The following is a 16,656-nucleotide window of genomic DNA, read 5'->3' as shown; positions in this document are numbered from 1 at the left end:
AACTGACATATTTTAATGAAATATCAGAACAGGGATGCTTTGGATTTACAAATATAAACAAGGTAAGCACATTCACGTGGGGTAACTGGAGCTATTTGAGCACAATACAAATCCCCACAAAAGGCCAAAATATAAAAACTAGTACAAAATGTATAAAAAAGCAAACCGATGAAAACTTGCTGCACTTGAAGTGCTTTTGACGTGTTTTTTTGTTTTATCTGTATGGAAGCATCACATGGATGTGGTTTCACTGAAAAAAGTGACCCTGGCCAACAAGAGTGTTTATGCAATCAAGGCCTTACTGTCTTATAAAGAGCACAGAGCGTACTTTCAACAGTACTTTCCTTTATAGTAGACACCACACATCCGGTATCTAAATGTAGGCTCAAACTAGAATACAAGTATTTGCAGATATGTTAGCCAATTCTGTGTGAAACATGTATAAAATATGACACACTGAACAAAACAATAAATACAGAATACAAATCAATAAGTTAAAGTTGAAGATACAGGCAGATCTGACCCCCCCACACAGTCATTAGAGAAGACACTTCCTCTCCGTAATGGACATATATTCTAGTTTTTCTTTAAGTATATTTATGGAAATACATTCTGGATATTCAATAAGTATTTGTGATAAATTATTCAGATATCCATTACTGTACATGTGTTTTGCCTGTCCTGACAATAATCATAATTTCTGAAACACAATTTCAGAAACACTAATTTCAGAAACACAATGGCACATAAGAGACATAGTTGTTTTCAAGGCTAAGTGAAAAATAAAGGGACAATATTTAGCTCAAATACATGCTTTATAATATTATATATTCGGGTGAGGAAAAAGTTTCAGAAAGACAGGCTAAACTCATAAAACAACTTGTATAAAAATAATTTCCAAAATGCTAAACAAAAACCAACGCCGCCAGACACTCAATTACAAGCAAATAAAAAAAGAAAGGGGTTCCCCCTAAAAACACAAAAACATGCATCTTCCAACCCTCCTACCCCAACCTGTGTCTGTCCAGGGCAAAAAGGAGTCCGTCACAGATTGCAGCCCCCAGAACTGAACACGCTTGAGTTCAATCGGCGTCACATCTCAGCAAAACAGGATATGATAGAGAGTAATCCCAAACTTGTTTTCTTCCACTTAGTGCAAATACAGTGTCTGTGTCCACGTTGGCCATCCGGGGAGAACTAGCTGATCTTCTGCAGCAGTCTCTCCTCCTTCAGACCGAAGGGCACGCTCACAGACATCTCTGCGATGAAGCGCTCGCAGGCCATGCTGCTCACCTGCTTGCAGTAGCGCAGGTCGATCTGGCAGATGCTGCCGCAGCGCTTGAAGAAGGTGAGCGAGTGGTCGGTCACCCGGTTACACACTGGGGAGCACAGATCGGTTAGGATGAGGCACAACGTTTCAACCCTAAATCAAGTGCATTTGTGGTTTTATTGTGCCCTATTCACACCTGCAAACTCCTCAGAGTAAAAAAGGTGACAGTGTCAAGGGGGGGGTTAGCGTGAATATTCATTACGGAGGTTGTAGAACACAATACAATGGAAAGATTTCAAATGACAGACTTGGATTCAAAATGTAGCCCTTTATTATGCAGAAATTTGCTGTTGGTGTATTAGCCTAGAACAGCACCCTTGCCAGATTATTTATCTAAATAGCCCTATGTTGTTAGAATGTACTAACTTTATGCAAGGTCTACGTTCGTGCAGTACTCTGCGTTGACTCGGCCCTAAAAATACAATATTATTGTAAATTATATCACATCGAAAAAGCTAACATTAGTTGAATCAAGCAAACAAATAGCTGTTGTTTTTGCTCCAAAAAGCTTGACTTACCTCAAATATAACATAAGATAGTTCCTTCAAATTAGGGCTGTATGGTATGGACTAAAATGTATATCACAGTGTGATTTGAGGCATAGACGTTAACGGTATTATATCACGGTATGTTGATTTTATCTTCTTGCCGTATAGTTTTGGCATCTCAATTTGTCTGAAGTGTGTGCGGGCAGGTAACTGGGATCGAGTGTTTTGACCAACTCTTTAAAGCCCTTTCTATCGACATTTTGAAAGGGAACCATGCAATCAGACATTCCTTCCGCAGGCATTTTGAAAGCCAGTCCTTACAACAAAATGCCAGCGGCGGAACAAGATAACAAACGCCGTCACTGTTTACCTGTGTAAGGACGCTACCAGCGTCTGTCTCGTACGGTGTGGAATGAGAGCTCGTGAAGGGACTATTGCGCAAGCATGCAGGAGCGCTTGCTGCGCGCCTGCGTGCTTGCGCAATAGCATACTGTCTGAGAAGGCAGTATCGCTGTCAAATCTGTCCCTGGGAAAAGTAACTATGGTTCGTTACCATATTTTCAGTAGTTGCGCATAACTTTACTTTTTAGATGAAAAAGTAGTTAGGTTACTGTATTAACAGTAACGCGTTACACACAACACTGTCTACCGGTCACACCGGTCTCATGGTAATGTCAAAATCCATACCGTAGTGCAGATTCACACTGGTGTACTTTCTATACCGTTTATAATATAGGCCTACACCCCTACTTCAAATTGACGTTGAGAGTTTCCCTCAGACTCACGCGGTAGCCAGGCGTCTCATCCAAAGGTGAGCTCAGTTGGCGCTGTGTGCTTCAAGATGCTGAAGCAAGTGCTGAGATTCCGATTGGCCCAGAGAAATGTCAATTATAACAATTAGCCAATAATGTTTCATATGAAGGACAGCCTTCCCCGCAACCCCCCCAAAAAAAAAACCTCTCCGGTTCTACGTGATTCACGTGAATGACCCAATTGACCAAGAAAACGGCGATTGTCGCCGAAAAGCGACAAGTTTGCAGGTGTGCCTATCATATCACACAATACCAGCTCCTAAATTGGAGAAGCTATTTTCCTGACATTTACATACTGTAACCAAAGTCACCGTCTCATTAAATGCTCAAACTTAATTTGCAAATACACAAATGGCTGTGCCGAGTTCGAGGGCCCAAAAGGGAATCAAGGTCAGAAGGACATGAGACAGGGAAATCAGAGGACGGTTCATTTGACGGTGTTTAGCCTCTTCAGGGTGATCAGGTACCCCATCCTCCCCCACCCTACCCCTGATCTCCCCCCGTCCCCCTCATTCGGCCTGGCTCACCTGACAGGTTGATCTCGGTGAGCGAGTCCCGGGTGGTGGTGCCAGCGGCGGTCAGCAGGTTGACCGACTGGTCGTTGACGTGGTTGCAGTAGCTAAGGTCCAGGCGCGCCAGCTGGGGCATCTGGCGGCTGATGAGGCGCAGCGAGCTGTCCGTGATGTCCAGGCCCGCCAGACGCAGCTCCACCACGTTGCGCAGCTTGCAGCGGTTGTCCAGCTGGCCTGACGGGACGGAGGGGGCAGCAGGGGGGAGAGGGTGAGTAGGTCTCAGTGAGGAATCCCTCCTCCGAGCCGAAAGGCTTTTTGGTAGTTCTAAACTGAGAAACTCTGCGCTGACTGCCTCTGTGTCCGATGCAACCTGCGTTTGGAGCCCATCCAGAGATTAGTGGGTCCAGAAGCAGCTTAGCTTGAGTGAGTTCCAGCAGGTCCAGTGAACCTCTTCCAACATGGACTGGTCAACACACATACTGAACAGTTGTTTCCCCATCCCCTTCACTCACACACACACACACACACACACACACACACACACACACACACACACAAGGTGATGGGCTACCTGGTCGGTTGTCCGTGGGGGGGGACAGCAGGTCCCTCATCTGGGCGTCCTTCAGGCCCTCCACCCATTGGACGTCAAGCATGCGGAGCAGCGGGCAGTTGGAGGTGCAGAGGGCGGACACCGCCACCCAGGAGCACCCACAGAGCTTCAGCACGCGCAGGCCTGAACCCCCCCCACACACACACACAGACACACACACACAGGAGTCAAAACAGGTCCTTTTGCACAGGGAACGTCTTCTTGTCTTGTGAATGGATTGTGTTAGCTTTACATTCCTGACATGACTAGTATTGAAGGCACAGGAGGGCGCGTTTGTTATAATAACAACAGTAGTACTAGTTATAATAATCCTAATAAAGAAGTCATGTCACATATTAAATAAACCATAATAATGGTAACCATTAATGTTAAGAAATCCACCAGGATCTACCTGAGAATATACATGTTGCCTTGTCACACACACACACACACACACACACACACACACACACACACACACACACACACACACACACACACACACACACACACACACACACACACACACACCCACACCCACACACCCACCTGGCAGCCGGTTGATGAGCCAGCTGAGCTGCTTCTTGGAGATGTTGGTCCAGCTGAGGTCCAGCGAGGCGGGCTGCCGGCGGATCACCCCGCTCAGCATCAGCGGGGTGATGGACGTGCAGCGGTTCAGGTCCATGGTGGTCCACAGCCGCTTGTCGCAGCACCTGCACAGACGGACGGACAGGTCAGACCCCATAATGTGACAACTGACGGGCAGGCGCCTCACGGCCTGCCACTCGAGAGGTTCAGCCTTATGAGGTCAACACACCAGGTTGTTTAACGGTAATGAATGTTTTATGAACACAAATCCTTTTTGCCCATTTGTCATTAAGAAGACCTCTAAAGGTTTACTACTACACAACAGGTCCAACAACTCGACGTCCACACCTCATTTACTATTTATCTAAAGTTCTTCTCCTGGTTTCTGTGTAACGCAAGGAATCCCTTCACTGCTGCGTCAGCTGCAAGTCATGACCGAACCTTAAAGGCGTGATATCATGGCATCAGGTGTGAGCGTGAGTAGCTATTACAAGCCGTTTGAAAATCTGTTTTGTTGATATAACAAAAAATGTTTTACTGACATAACAAGTGGGAGCGTCCACATAGACGATAAGCAACATCAGCTACATACAGTCCACTGGGTAGGCTGGTTAACTGGTCTATCCAGCATACATCTAGGGGGACACTCCCACTTTGGATCTCACTTAAACACAGCAAAAGGCAGATTTTCCTACAGTTTGTAATGGCTGATCACACTCGGGCTTGGTGGCACAACACCACCCCTTTTAACCACTGTTAACTAGTGATCAACCGATATATCGGCCGATATTTGCGTTTTTTTACGTGTATCAGTATCGGTTGATATTTCTTTCAGTATCGGCTGATTTTTTTTTTTTTCCCGTATCCGGTCTGTAAAACAGCAAGGCTTTTGGCCCGCCTATATTGATACATCGATGTGATTGATTAATGTGCTGGGCCAGGGGAGGCCCAGAATATACACAAGTATATTGCTCGTTCCCAGAGTGACTCGCTGAGCAAATTCAAATTGTGCTCTCGCGAGAACTCTGGATTTCCAGGGTAGTATCGGCTCCAAATATCTGCTCAAGAAAATCGGTATCGGCGTATCGGTTATCGGTTATGGCTGATGAAAATAAATCGGTATCGGCCCTAAAAAATCTGTATCGGTCGATCCCTAGTTACAACAACAATAACAACAACAACATTTAAGGGGCGCCAGCTCAACACATGACTCTACCATACTTAATTCCCAAGGGTCCGCACAGGAGCTCTGAATTACATCCAAGAGCCCCCCCCCCCCCCCCCCACTGACTCACATACCATCCCCACAAGATCGAGCGCCGCGGCGTGCTCACCATCTGTTCCACGTCTTGCAGACCCGCATGCAGGCGCACAGCTCCTTGTGCGAGAGGAAACCAAACGCCCTCATCCACAGCTCCCGCTGCAGCACGTGGGTCCGGCCCTCCCTGGTGGGCAGCCGGTCCGGCGGGGGGCTGATGGGGGGCGGCCGGATCACATGGCGCTCCATCTGGACGCACTTGGGCGGCGAGTGTGGCGGCAGCGGGCGGGTGGTGGGCGTGCTGCGGTTGAAGCCCAGCGGGGTGATGGGGCTGGGGTAGAAGTGGCGCAGCTCCCAGGGCGTGCCGCCGTTCATCTCCTTGGCGCGGAGGTGGGCCCGCTGGTCCCCCAGGTCGCCGCCGTGGTGGCGGAAGGGCTTCTTGGGCTCCTCGTTCTCGCTCTCGGGCTCCGTCTTGAAGGGCTGGCGGTTCTCGTTGGCCAGGCAGTCCTCCGTCTTCTGGATCTCCTGGTTCAGGGCCTTGCTCAGCTCCCGGCTCAGCTCCTTGTTGGGCAGCCGCCGCTTGCGCCGCACTTTGGGCCGCGGGCCCTTCTCAGGCGTCTCGCTGCCTCCCTCGCTGCTGGGGCCCGCCTGCGGGGAGCTGCAGAGCGACTGGTCGCTGTCGGGCACCGGCGTCTTGACGGGCGGGGGCAGCAGGTCGGCCTTATGCTCCTTGTCGTCCAACTCGTCCCCGGGGCGCCCGCGTCTCTCCGCCACCGCCGAGCGGTAGTGGGGCTCCTTGTCTTCTTCGTCGTAGTCTTCCTCCTCCTCCTCTTGGTCCTCCTCTTCCCTTTTGATCTGATGCAGGAGTTTGGGGTAGAAGGGCTCGTCCGATCTTTCCTGTGGGAGGAGAAACAAAGGGACAACTTTACCAATGCAACAACCTCCGGAAGCGTCTTAAAGTCACCGGCTTTTGACGTGGAAACACCAGACCTACCTTCTTATTGACGCCCAGATCCTCGTACTCGTCCTCGTCAAAGAGCTTCCTCTTCTTCCTCAGCTTCTCCTCGAAGCGCGGTCGGCTCAGGCCGCTGGGGGACAGCATGGGGGGCTGCCGGTGGTGCAGGACCTCCTCCGGCCGGTACCTGGGCGTCTCCTCCCGGTCGGGGCGCTTCTTGGCGACCTGGGCCACCAGGACCTCGCCCCCCTCCTCCTTCTGGGGCCTCTGTTCCCGCAGCAGAGAGCCCGGGAGGTTGGAGGCATACTTGAATCCTGGGCCTCTTTTTTGCTTACATACCAGAGGGGGGGAAACGGAGAGAGACAACTTTATACCTTCAGCCTATCGCGAACCGGCAGAGCCACCGGAGCTGATGGCTACGCGAGGAGTATAATCTACGTGAATAAATGCATCAACAAACAAGCAATCTGCTGGATTCTGTCAACGGCGTCACACAACACCATGAGGGCATACACATCTTGGCAGAGAGTGGGCCCAGTGGGAATCGAACCTGCAGACCCTGGCAGGGATAACCCCATGCCTTACCATTTGAGACGCAACCACCTCAGTGGTGGATAAGTAAAACCAGCATTTAACACATGCTCAGGCCTAACCAAACGCTAAACTAACACTCCTTCGTGGCCACACCAACACAGAGTTGCTGCTAGAGCAGAAAGTATTGATAAACACCTCAGTTTACAGCAAGGGGCTGTCACTCACATCACCAGCCAATCAGAAGCGCATGCGGTAGGCCGGATCTTGGTAACTGGAGAGGATGCTGTCTTGGATGTTTGATTTTGACGAATAGTTAACTCAAAACACGTAGCCTAGTGTCCACCTTTGCATCGTTAATATCATACTGCCAGAAGCGGAGTGGACTATTTCCTGATCCAACTGAAAGGCTAAAGAGTGAAAACAGAACCCTGATCAAAACACCTCTATGTTGGTACTTACTTTTCCTGTTTTCCCTGCATGGTTGCACTTGGGACATTCCCAACAGTTGGGCAGTTCATCGTTCACCACACCCGTAGCGTCGCTCACCTGGGGGAATAAACAGCAGGAAAAAGATCATCAACTACACTGCGCCTGCCTCTGGATGAGCCCGTTTCCATCGCTCCCGGCTGAGTTCTGACCAATGAGGGCATAATTGTTCTGAGGAATCCATTTTGCCCGTCAATCCCGGGAGGGAGAAATGCACCCCTTCTCAGTGTAGGTAAACTTAGGGAGGAAGGTAGCAGAGAGCGTTATTAAGAAGAATTAGGATGAACAAATGTGTTGGGTACTGCCGTGCTCTACTGCCCTTTGTTCAAATCAAACTGGTTAAAGATCCCGTGGCATGAAAATCACTTCACTTCCTGAGGCTTTCTAACATTAATATGAGTTCCCCTAGCCTCCCTCAGTAGCTAGAATTTTTGTTGGGTGTAAAACGAGCACTAGGCATTCTGCTCCACCTTTGAAATAACGAAAATCAGACGCGCCGTTTTGGAATATTCCCTGTATGTCGTCATAAGGGGAGATGCATCCTCCCCCTTCTCTGCATTGCCAGCCCAGAGAATTTGGCCCACCAATGAGACACGGCCGCAAGCTGCTCAGGGCCCCACCCCCACCCTCCTCCTTGACCCGCCTCTCTCCTCCTCATTTGCATTAAAGCTACAGACACCGAAACAGCACATTTGGGGAAAGCTCAATGTGCGACTTCGCACATTGAAGACGTTCCCCAAATTCACCACGGCTGAATTTGGGGAACGTCTTCAAATACGGTGTTAGGGGCCTACTAATATCTATATTAAAGCATCCATAAAGTAGCATGCCATGGGACCTTTAAGCCTGGCCTGATCTAAAATAATTCCTGTGATTTGACACAAGACACGTGTCAAAAGATGACACATATCCTCGCAATGGATGCCTATGGGGGATAAAAACAGTCGCTCAAAATAATGTATAGTAAGTGTAGTGAGTAACTGCTGTGTTCATTGTGACTAAGCGGTCTGAGGCCTCTGAGTCAGTCCCGTGAGTCAGCCTGAACAAAGCAGAGGGTTCGACTTCCGGGATGCCTTTTGTGTTACTGTAACACACACACACACACACACACACAAACACACAAACATGTGTGCCAGGAGAGAGCGTGGAATGCCCGTGCTGTGACTCATCGGTTTTCTGGGTGAGAGTCAAAGACAGACTTCACTCCCACACACGCCCCTCCCGTCCTCACCTTGAGACAGTTGGGGTGGACGATCTCGTTGCAGATGGAGCACTCCATTAGCATGAAGTTGAACTTGTCCTCCTCCTCCTCCAGTGTGTCCTCCTTCCCAGCCTCTTTGCACACCACACACACCGCCGTGTGGGGCAGCACCGGCTGATGGGACACATACACACACATACACACACGTTGTTTATTGAATCCTTGATGTGTGAATGATGACCGGTCTCAATGAACCACGGGTGTCCGGCCCGCCTCCCCCCCTAGAGGACAAACAAAGTGTAACTCCACATAACTTACTACAATAACTAATGAAGTGCTCTCGTAGGGCGGGCATTGTCCCCAGGTGTGTTAAGTGCTCGTCTTTGACCGCCGGTCGGGACTCACCGCGATGCACTGACGCATTATGCATGACTGCTTCATGCGCCCCGGCCCCCCGAACTTCTTCATGTCCTTGCAGAAGTGGCACTCGCCACACTCTGTGCGCAGGCACGCCTCGCACTTCCTGCATCGCGTCCGCCGGCGCCGCGCTCCTGAAGAGTTGCGGTTGGACGGCAGCTTGATGGCCGCCGACGTTCCCACCTTGGGCTTCGGGCGATTGGCGGCCCGTTGCTACGCACACAAGACAAGCAGAGACAGAGAGAGGGATTGTTTCAGTGTGGCTCCGAGCTCAAGGAAAAAATGTAGTAAGACACAAGGTCTTGTCCTCACAGTTTCTTTCCTTATCAGACCCCCAAACCGGGCAACGTTCCCCTCGAATGACCCCGACCACAACCCGATCGTCCTCTACCCCCCCCCCCCCCCCCCCCCGGGCGAGGATATTAACACTACCTACATGAAACATTCTCCAACTTCCCATTTCCCATGAAAGAACAGGGAGACAGGACTAGGCACACCCCATCAGTTCTGGGATTCCCGCTGCAGGAAGAATAATTTCCCTGGCAACACATTGGCTCACTAGTGGTAATCCAGAGGTGCGAAGCAGCCGAGATGGGCCTTATTAACCAGAAAGAAAAATATACCAGGCTGTCTCGGTCTCACTAGGCCTTATGTTGGACTGGGATCATTTTAGTTGCTGTTGGTCTCTGGCAGGGAATGCAAAGCAGGGGCATTTGTTGCCATGGCAAAGATGAATGCAGTTAGTTATTTTAACATAATGAAACGACCCAGTCTTCCCATCGCTCATAATGATAAATCACCCACATTGTGGTTAAAACACATTTACAAACACGTCGTGCCCGATGTCCACTATGAAAATCCTTATTTTACATGCAGTGTATTTATAAAAAAATAAGTAAATAAATAATACGACCTTAGCATGAGAACATTCCAGGCTAAATTCAAATCCAGGCCGATTTGTTTACATCAAAGTACCAAAAAGAGAGGGAACATCCAGTCCGGAAGTCAGGGCCACTCACAAAGTAGCCTCTCATTTGGGTGTTGACATTTTATTTAGCTTTTTCTTACTTAATTTCTGTTTCCCGCACTTTTGCTCAGATTGACTTTAGTACACAAAATCAACGTGATTAATCACATTGTCCCAGCCCGGCAGCTTTGTTGACAAGACTACAGAAACAAGTGTGATGACATATCTTGCTAAATAGACGAGATGGAAACTCCTGTAGGATGACCAGGAAAAACATAGAAGCATGTTTGTTTACACTGGTAGTGGTTGCTTGTTTCCCATTAGACGCTTGTTCAAAACAAGAGCACAGCAAGGAGCTGTAGGCGACCCAACATAATGAGTCTAGGTGGAGCACCACTCCATTCGAGAGACGTCTTGCTCAGTTTGCCCTATTCAACAAACACTAAAATCTGAAACATACAAGAGGTTGAGTCATGGGGTCATGCTCCTATTTTCATGAAATATGTTGTGAAATAAAGAACTAAGACAGAGGGTACTAGTATACGAATGAGCGGGAAGCAGCAGATGTTTTCCAATTCTGAACCATGAGAGCAGTTTCCATTTAACCTTTTTCTTACTGTGCACCCCTCGTCAGAAATCTGTGACCAGGGGGCTTTTTAGATTAGGTCTATTTAGGAACAACTGTTAGCAATGTCAGTAAAAGGCCTGCTTGGTTTCTCTATCCACTCCATGGCATTTCCATTTTCGACTCAAGTTGTAGATTACTTCCTTAAACCTGTGTCTTAAATCACTAAATCAACATCACAACTTAAAACCAGAACAGAAGAACAGTCAGTGGCTGTTATTACAGATATTGCCCGGAGGCAGGAGATCAGCTGACCTATACTGTAGCTACAGTAACTTGAATGTGTAATACTTCAGGAATTTGGAGATTTATTTGCCTAGTGCTTATCAAAAAAAACAGCACGGTCTATTACTTATGTTATGCGTGTTAGCATCCGTCTGGATTTCACTGGAAAGTCATATGGCTCACTGTTGGTGTAATAAACCGGTTCCTCCACACTGTTGATATGTTACAACAGAGGAGTGGTCCTGCATTGCATTGCAATGCCATCTATCAAATGCGAAAACAAATTATGCGTTTCCTCATATGATAACACGGGTCTGATGATCATTATGGGCTTTTTGTTGACCTAACAGGCAAAGTGCTGTAAGAGCCACCTCATTGTTCCTGCTCCCCATCCCCCTTCAGTTCCTGCTTCACAACACTGAAGCCTGCAGCTCTCTTAAAGGCGCAGGGGGCACTTGGTGGAGCGCATATGGGGGGGAAAGCAGACAACACAACAAGGCTCCCCAGGCCCAACTACTGCGCTTCAACGTAAACATTCAAATCGATGCTATGGCCCGGGCTGAAGGAGAATGTTTTCCTAAAAGTCAAAGGGGTTCATATAGAGTCAAGTCATGGCATCCGTGTGCATAACGATAACGTCGCCATCAGTCAGGCCGCGTCACATACGACTATATTAAGACGGGTCACTGCGTGCTACAACCAAAGGCTGAAGGAAAATTATCTAGTGATCTCCAGGTGGGTTCCAATGTAAACATAATTCGGATATTAAGCCATTATCCTCGCAGAGGGGTCTTGTGAAACGGGTATTGAAATGCATCTTAATTTCTCTCAAAAAGGAAAGATGCGCTTATTCGAATGAAGAGAATGTGTATCATTTACAAAAAAGGTATCGCTATTTAGACACACACACACACACACACACACACACACACACACACACACACACACACAAACACAAACACAAACACAAACACACACACACACACACACTAATTGACAATACTGCAGCAGCAGCAGGCAGGATAAACAAAGAATCCATGAGTACTGACCTGTTCGGCATCTGACTCGTAATCCTCCTCGTCTCCGCTCAGTGAAAAGGCCATGGTGGCTCCTTCTCATCGCTGGCCCGCACAAGACAAAACTAACATGGCTGAAGCCTCCGAAGCTCTGCTGCTCTGCAATCTCTCTCTCTCTCTCTCCGCCGACGCGCCGTCCCTCTCGCTATCTCTCGCCCTCCCTCCTCAGCGCTCATAGTCAGTGTTGCCAGATTGGGCGGGACATCTTTCCCAATCTGGCAACACTGGCTGCAGCGAGCTGGAGCCACTGTTGCCAGATTGGGCGGGAAATTCGGCCCAATCTGGCAACTATGCACACAGGAACCAGCAGCTGCAGAGCAACACGCAATACAAAGCAGTAAAAGCCCGGTGGTAAAGCCTCATGAATATGCTCAGAGAAGTTCAGGGGAGACGGGATTGGCCGAGCCGACGGCGGGGCAGATGGCGTTCGTTGGTAGGGTGGCGCACAATGGATGCCGACATATCAGACCGGAGTTGGCCTCATGTACGGCTATCAGCAAGGTTAAAGAAAGAGGGGTCGGGATAAGTCGGTGTCACCGACGGATGTTATCTGCACAGGGCTTTCTCAGTGTTTATGAGGAAATAAAGGAGCGACATGCATTGCACGTGCTTTAAGGTTAGCGTGTTTCTGTCTGATAGCAGAGCGCCCCGCTGCTCGCAGAGTTTCAGTGCTCTGGCATTGATTGCTCTCTTCTCGATTTGGTATTGTTCGCTTCTTTAAAGGGGAACTATGCAACTTTTTTGGCTTAATTAACATTAACATAACAGGTTAAGAGTCATTGTGATGGTTCTATAACACTTTATGGGTCGATTGGTCGCTGTTTCGACTCCCTCTAGGGCAGGGGTCAGCAACCTTTTCAACATGCAGTGCCAGTTTGACATTTTCTCGTTAATGAGTGTGCCTTAAGCAACAATATATTAAAAATTAAGCTGAATTATGACACAGCGACCAAAAACATTTCCAGCAGACCTGGAATTGTACTATTTCCATATAGTCCACAATCATGCATCAACATTTTAAAAGTTTTTTGGTTTGTTATATTTGCAACATGGGCTTACAAATTATAACTACATGTCAGAAACATTCAGAAACTCATTCAAAAAACATATTTGCACTATGAGAAATGTAAAAAATTAGAATATATGAGAATGTTGGAACCATCCACATCAATGTCTTTAAGACATGTACAGCTTTGCAAAACCATGTGAAGGCAATGCATACAGGCCACTTGCAACAATATTTTAAATATTTTCTTCTCTATTACTCACAACATAGGTTTAAAAACTATTAATTGATCCCATTTCAGAACACTGCTTTCTGTAGCTAATTTAAACATATTTGCACTGGGAGGAAATGCCCAAAACAGAATAAAGTGCAAAAAAAAAATGGTAGCAATGATTATGTTGCCGCATTGTGCTGTGAATTTTTTTAATAATAATAATAATAATAATCATAATAATAATAATAATAAACATTAAAAAAAAAAGTTTTCCAAGTGTGCCAATGATTATGCTGCCCCGTGCCAGTGGTGGCACGCGTGCCTAGGGTTGCCGACCCCTGCTCTAGGGCATCTTGGCGGAAAAAGGGACTATAGTGGGGTCGTATTAGGCTCAGTCATTTCAAATTCGTGTTAAAGTTTGGTTTTCACTTCCAAGTTGAAGTTTAAGGTCTACAGAAAAATTTGAGTCCGAGTGTCAAACACAGATGAAAAATGGCCTCTAGGGGGCACCGCAAAATATGTAAACTGCTACAACTTTTGATTAGATTATCCAATTTTAACATATGAGGTATGTATGGATTCAGAATTAAAAGAAGAAACAGGTCTACCAAGCATTTGGTGACCAGATAAAAATAAATACACTTTTATCCCAAAATATTACATGGACACAAGCGAAATTATGCTTTTTTTGGAGATAAAGTCTGGAAATGTCCTCAAAGTTGCTATGAAACATGATTTTTAAAGTTATTGTAAATAAACGCTGTGTAATGACTCAACTGGATTTAAGATTGGTGTTCAGAATATCCCTATAGCACAAACATAGCTAGGATACCCGTACACAAATATGGCTGCATATAGCCTACGTGATATGAAGCACCCAACTTGCAGGCCTTTTGTTATTGTTGCACTTTTTAATTATTTTGCTGCTTTCATCCATGAAAAATAAGGTTATAGTAGAGTTATGCCATCTACTGCCACAAGAGGGCAGACTAGCAGACACATTTCCCTTCATTTGACAATCAAGCATCTGTGCTAATTTCTCTCTGGCAATATTGGTATGTTGAAGGTAAGAAAACAACAATGAACATGTTTGGATGCTAAGTTATGTTTTTAATGAACTTGTACGACAAATAATGTGTGATAAATTGTAAAATATCAACCACAGCTAGTAGCTAATAAATCCAAACAGTAGCTAGCATTAACATTAGTCATTTTGCTAGCACCAGTTAAAGCTAACTTTAATGCTGGCAGCAGGATGGAATGAATAGGTCTACTGGGTCTTGCACTTGTGTAAATTTTAGGTTTTTAGCTGTTTATTTTACATAACATACTTAAGTTTGATTTGGTTACAATAAGGTAAATACAAAACTATTATATTTTATCTTTCCTGTTGACAAAATACAGGAGTTCAACAAGCAGGGTATGGGCTGCTTGAATTCTGTTTTTATGAGATGGCTGAGGCAAGATAATGGGAATTGTGCATTCTGTGCCAAAAAGAAACTGAGGAACAACTTGTTTGCCCTCTTGCTAATCCAGTTACCAGTCGTAGAGTGGGAGCCTACAAAGAAATCATCAACCTTGTGAGTCAGTTTAGAGCTATTGGTGCGGCTCCCCACCCAGATGTAGATCTTCCAGATGAAGAATTGATGCAGCAGAATCGTGCATCCTGGCACAAATCATGTCGTCAGCTTTACAGATCCTCAGCATTTGAACACGCAAAAAAACGCACTGCCCGTGAGGGATTGCCTGGTGTAAATAGAAGATCTTGTCGGACTGGAGAACCTGTTAACCGCAATCTATGTCTCTTCTGTGCTAAAGAAACAGATGCAGTAGACCATTCTTTCCAGAAATTATCACTTACCCAAGAGATACATGACAAGGCAGTTAAACTAGGAGAAGATCGTATTCTGGCACTCCTTGCAGAAGGAGATCTGGTTGCTATTGAAGCAAAGTATCATCTGAAATGCTACACAATGTTTAACCGCCGTTACAATGTGATTTGTAAACAAACCACAGTGAGTGAAAACCTTGAAATCACAGCAGAAAATGAATTGCTACAATTCATAAAAGAAGAAATTAGCGGGGGTAGTAGAGTCTTTGCTTTGCAAGATCTAACAAAGATGATGACTGAGAGACTGGAACAATATGGTATCCAGAAAATCGTGAACCGGACACGCCTAAAGGAAACAGTCCTCAAGAACTTCCCTGATTTGACAGAGGAGAAAGGTATCAGGGACAGAGTTTTCATTATGTGTTCGAAAACTGCTAGGAAGATCATATCAGACACATCACAAACACCAGATGAAGAAGCGCACACATTACTAATGGCAGCTTCAATCCTCAGAAAAGCAGTTTTTAATCATGAATCTCCATTTAAATTTGATGGCTCATTTCCCAGTGGTTGTGAAGAGACGTCTGTTCCCCAGAAAATGAAGTGTTTCTTCCGCCATCTCCTCACAGGACCCAAATCCTCAACAGATCAAGATAATTCCGGACAGACTCTGTCTGTGAGTCAGGTGGCCATGCTAAATATGACCTCTCTTTCAACAAACTTGAAATGTGAGCCTCCACTTGCAGTGTTCCTTGCCCTTGATTTGCATTCGGAAACAAGAAGCAAGAAGTTAGTCAATCTGCTACACAAATATAAACTCACAGTATCATATGAGAAGGTCCTCAGCATGGAAGTTTGCTTTGCACAGGCCATTGCACAACAGACCAGGAAGAATGCAGATATAGTCTGTCCTACAAATTTGCGTTGGCAAATTTTCACAGTTGCAGCCCTTGATAACTTGGATCATAATCCCACGCACTGCAAGCTCATCCTTCCATGGAACTGGGATTTCACTATTTCAGTTTCCTACATCAGAGAAGCCTGGGTTGCACCAAGAATGTCTGAAAATCAACTCAAAGAAATCAGGAGAAAGCAGCATAGTAGGACCCATCCTGCCTCATTCGTATACATCTGTACTACCTGTGGGCCGGAATCTTGTTACCCAACCTCCAGTTAAAGTTGTGCAGCCAGTGGTGAGAGGTTCATTTGATGCAGAGAGACAGCATGAGGAGGCATGGATGAAGGCAGTAAATGACATCCTCTATGTCAATTCTGATTTAGAAAGTGGCACTCCAACAATGTGGTCTTCATTCCATGCTGCTCGATCTGATGTTGTTGGACAGCCGGAAAAAAGCATTGAGGACCTCCTGCCACTTTTTCATGACAAAGCAGCAACCCCAGAAATGATTCACCATGGAATGAACCTGGTGAAGAAAAACACTGAGCACCTCAACCCACAACAAGTCCCTGTGATGGTAGTGGACCAACCCCTGTATGACCTTGCAAAAAAAATGCAGTGGACCTTCCCTGACATCTTCGGAG

General features: G+C 46.5%; 1 protein-coding gene across 2 annotated transcripts; it reads right to left on the bottom strand.

Annotated features, from left to right (window-relative positions):
• Positions 1-14: 14 nt before the first annotated feature.
• On the bottom strand, positions 15-12,174 carry kdm2ba (lysine (K)-specific demethylase 2Ba). 2 transcript variants are annotated; one of them, XM_079755785.1, is made up of 10 exons: positions 12,037-12,174; positions 9,159-9,383; positions 8,784-8,927; positions 7,526-7,612; positions 6,572-6,862; positions 5,654-6,474; positions 4,281-4,444; positions 3,714-3,875; positions 3,158-3,376; positions 15-1,379 (listed from the first exon to the last, which is right to left on the bottom strand). In XM_079755785.1, exons 1-10 carry the CDS (start codon positions 12,088-12,090, stop codon positions 1,198-1,200), a joined length of 2,349 nt encoding a protein of 782 aa, XP_079611911.1. In that variant the 5' UTR covers positions 12,091-12,174; the 3' UTR covers positions 15-1,197. The 2 variants fall into 2 exon arrangements, with proteins under 2 accessions (XP_079611911.1, XP_079611910.1); XM_079755784.1 differs by having other exon boundaries at positions 16-1,379; positions 6,572-6,871.
• Between the last annotated feature and the right edge of the window lie 4,482 nt (positions 12,175-16,656).

This window comes from Pollachius pollachius (assembly GCF_949987615.1).
Source record: "Pollachius pollachius genome assembly, chromosome: 1".
Lineage (NCBI taxonomy): Eukaryota > Metazoa > Chordata > Actinopteri > Gadiformes > Gadidae > Pollachius > Pollachius pollachius.
Note: the sequence above shows the minus strand (reverse complement) of the source record. Positions and strands in the feature narration are given on the sequence as shown.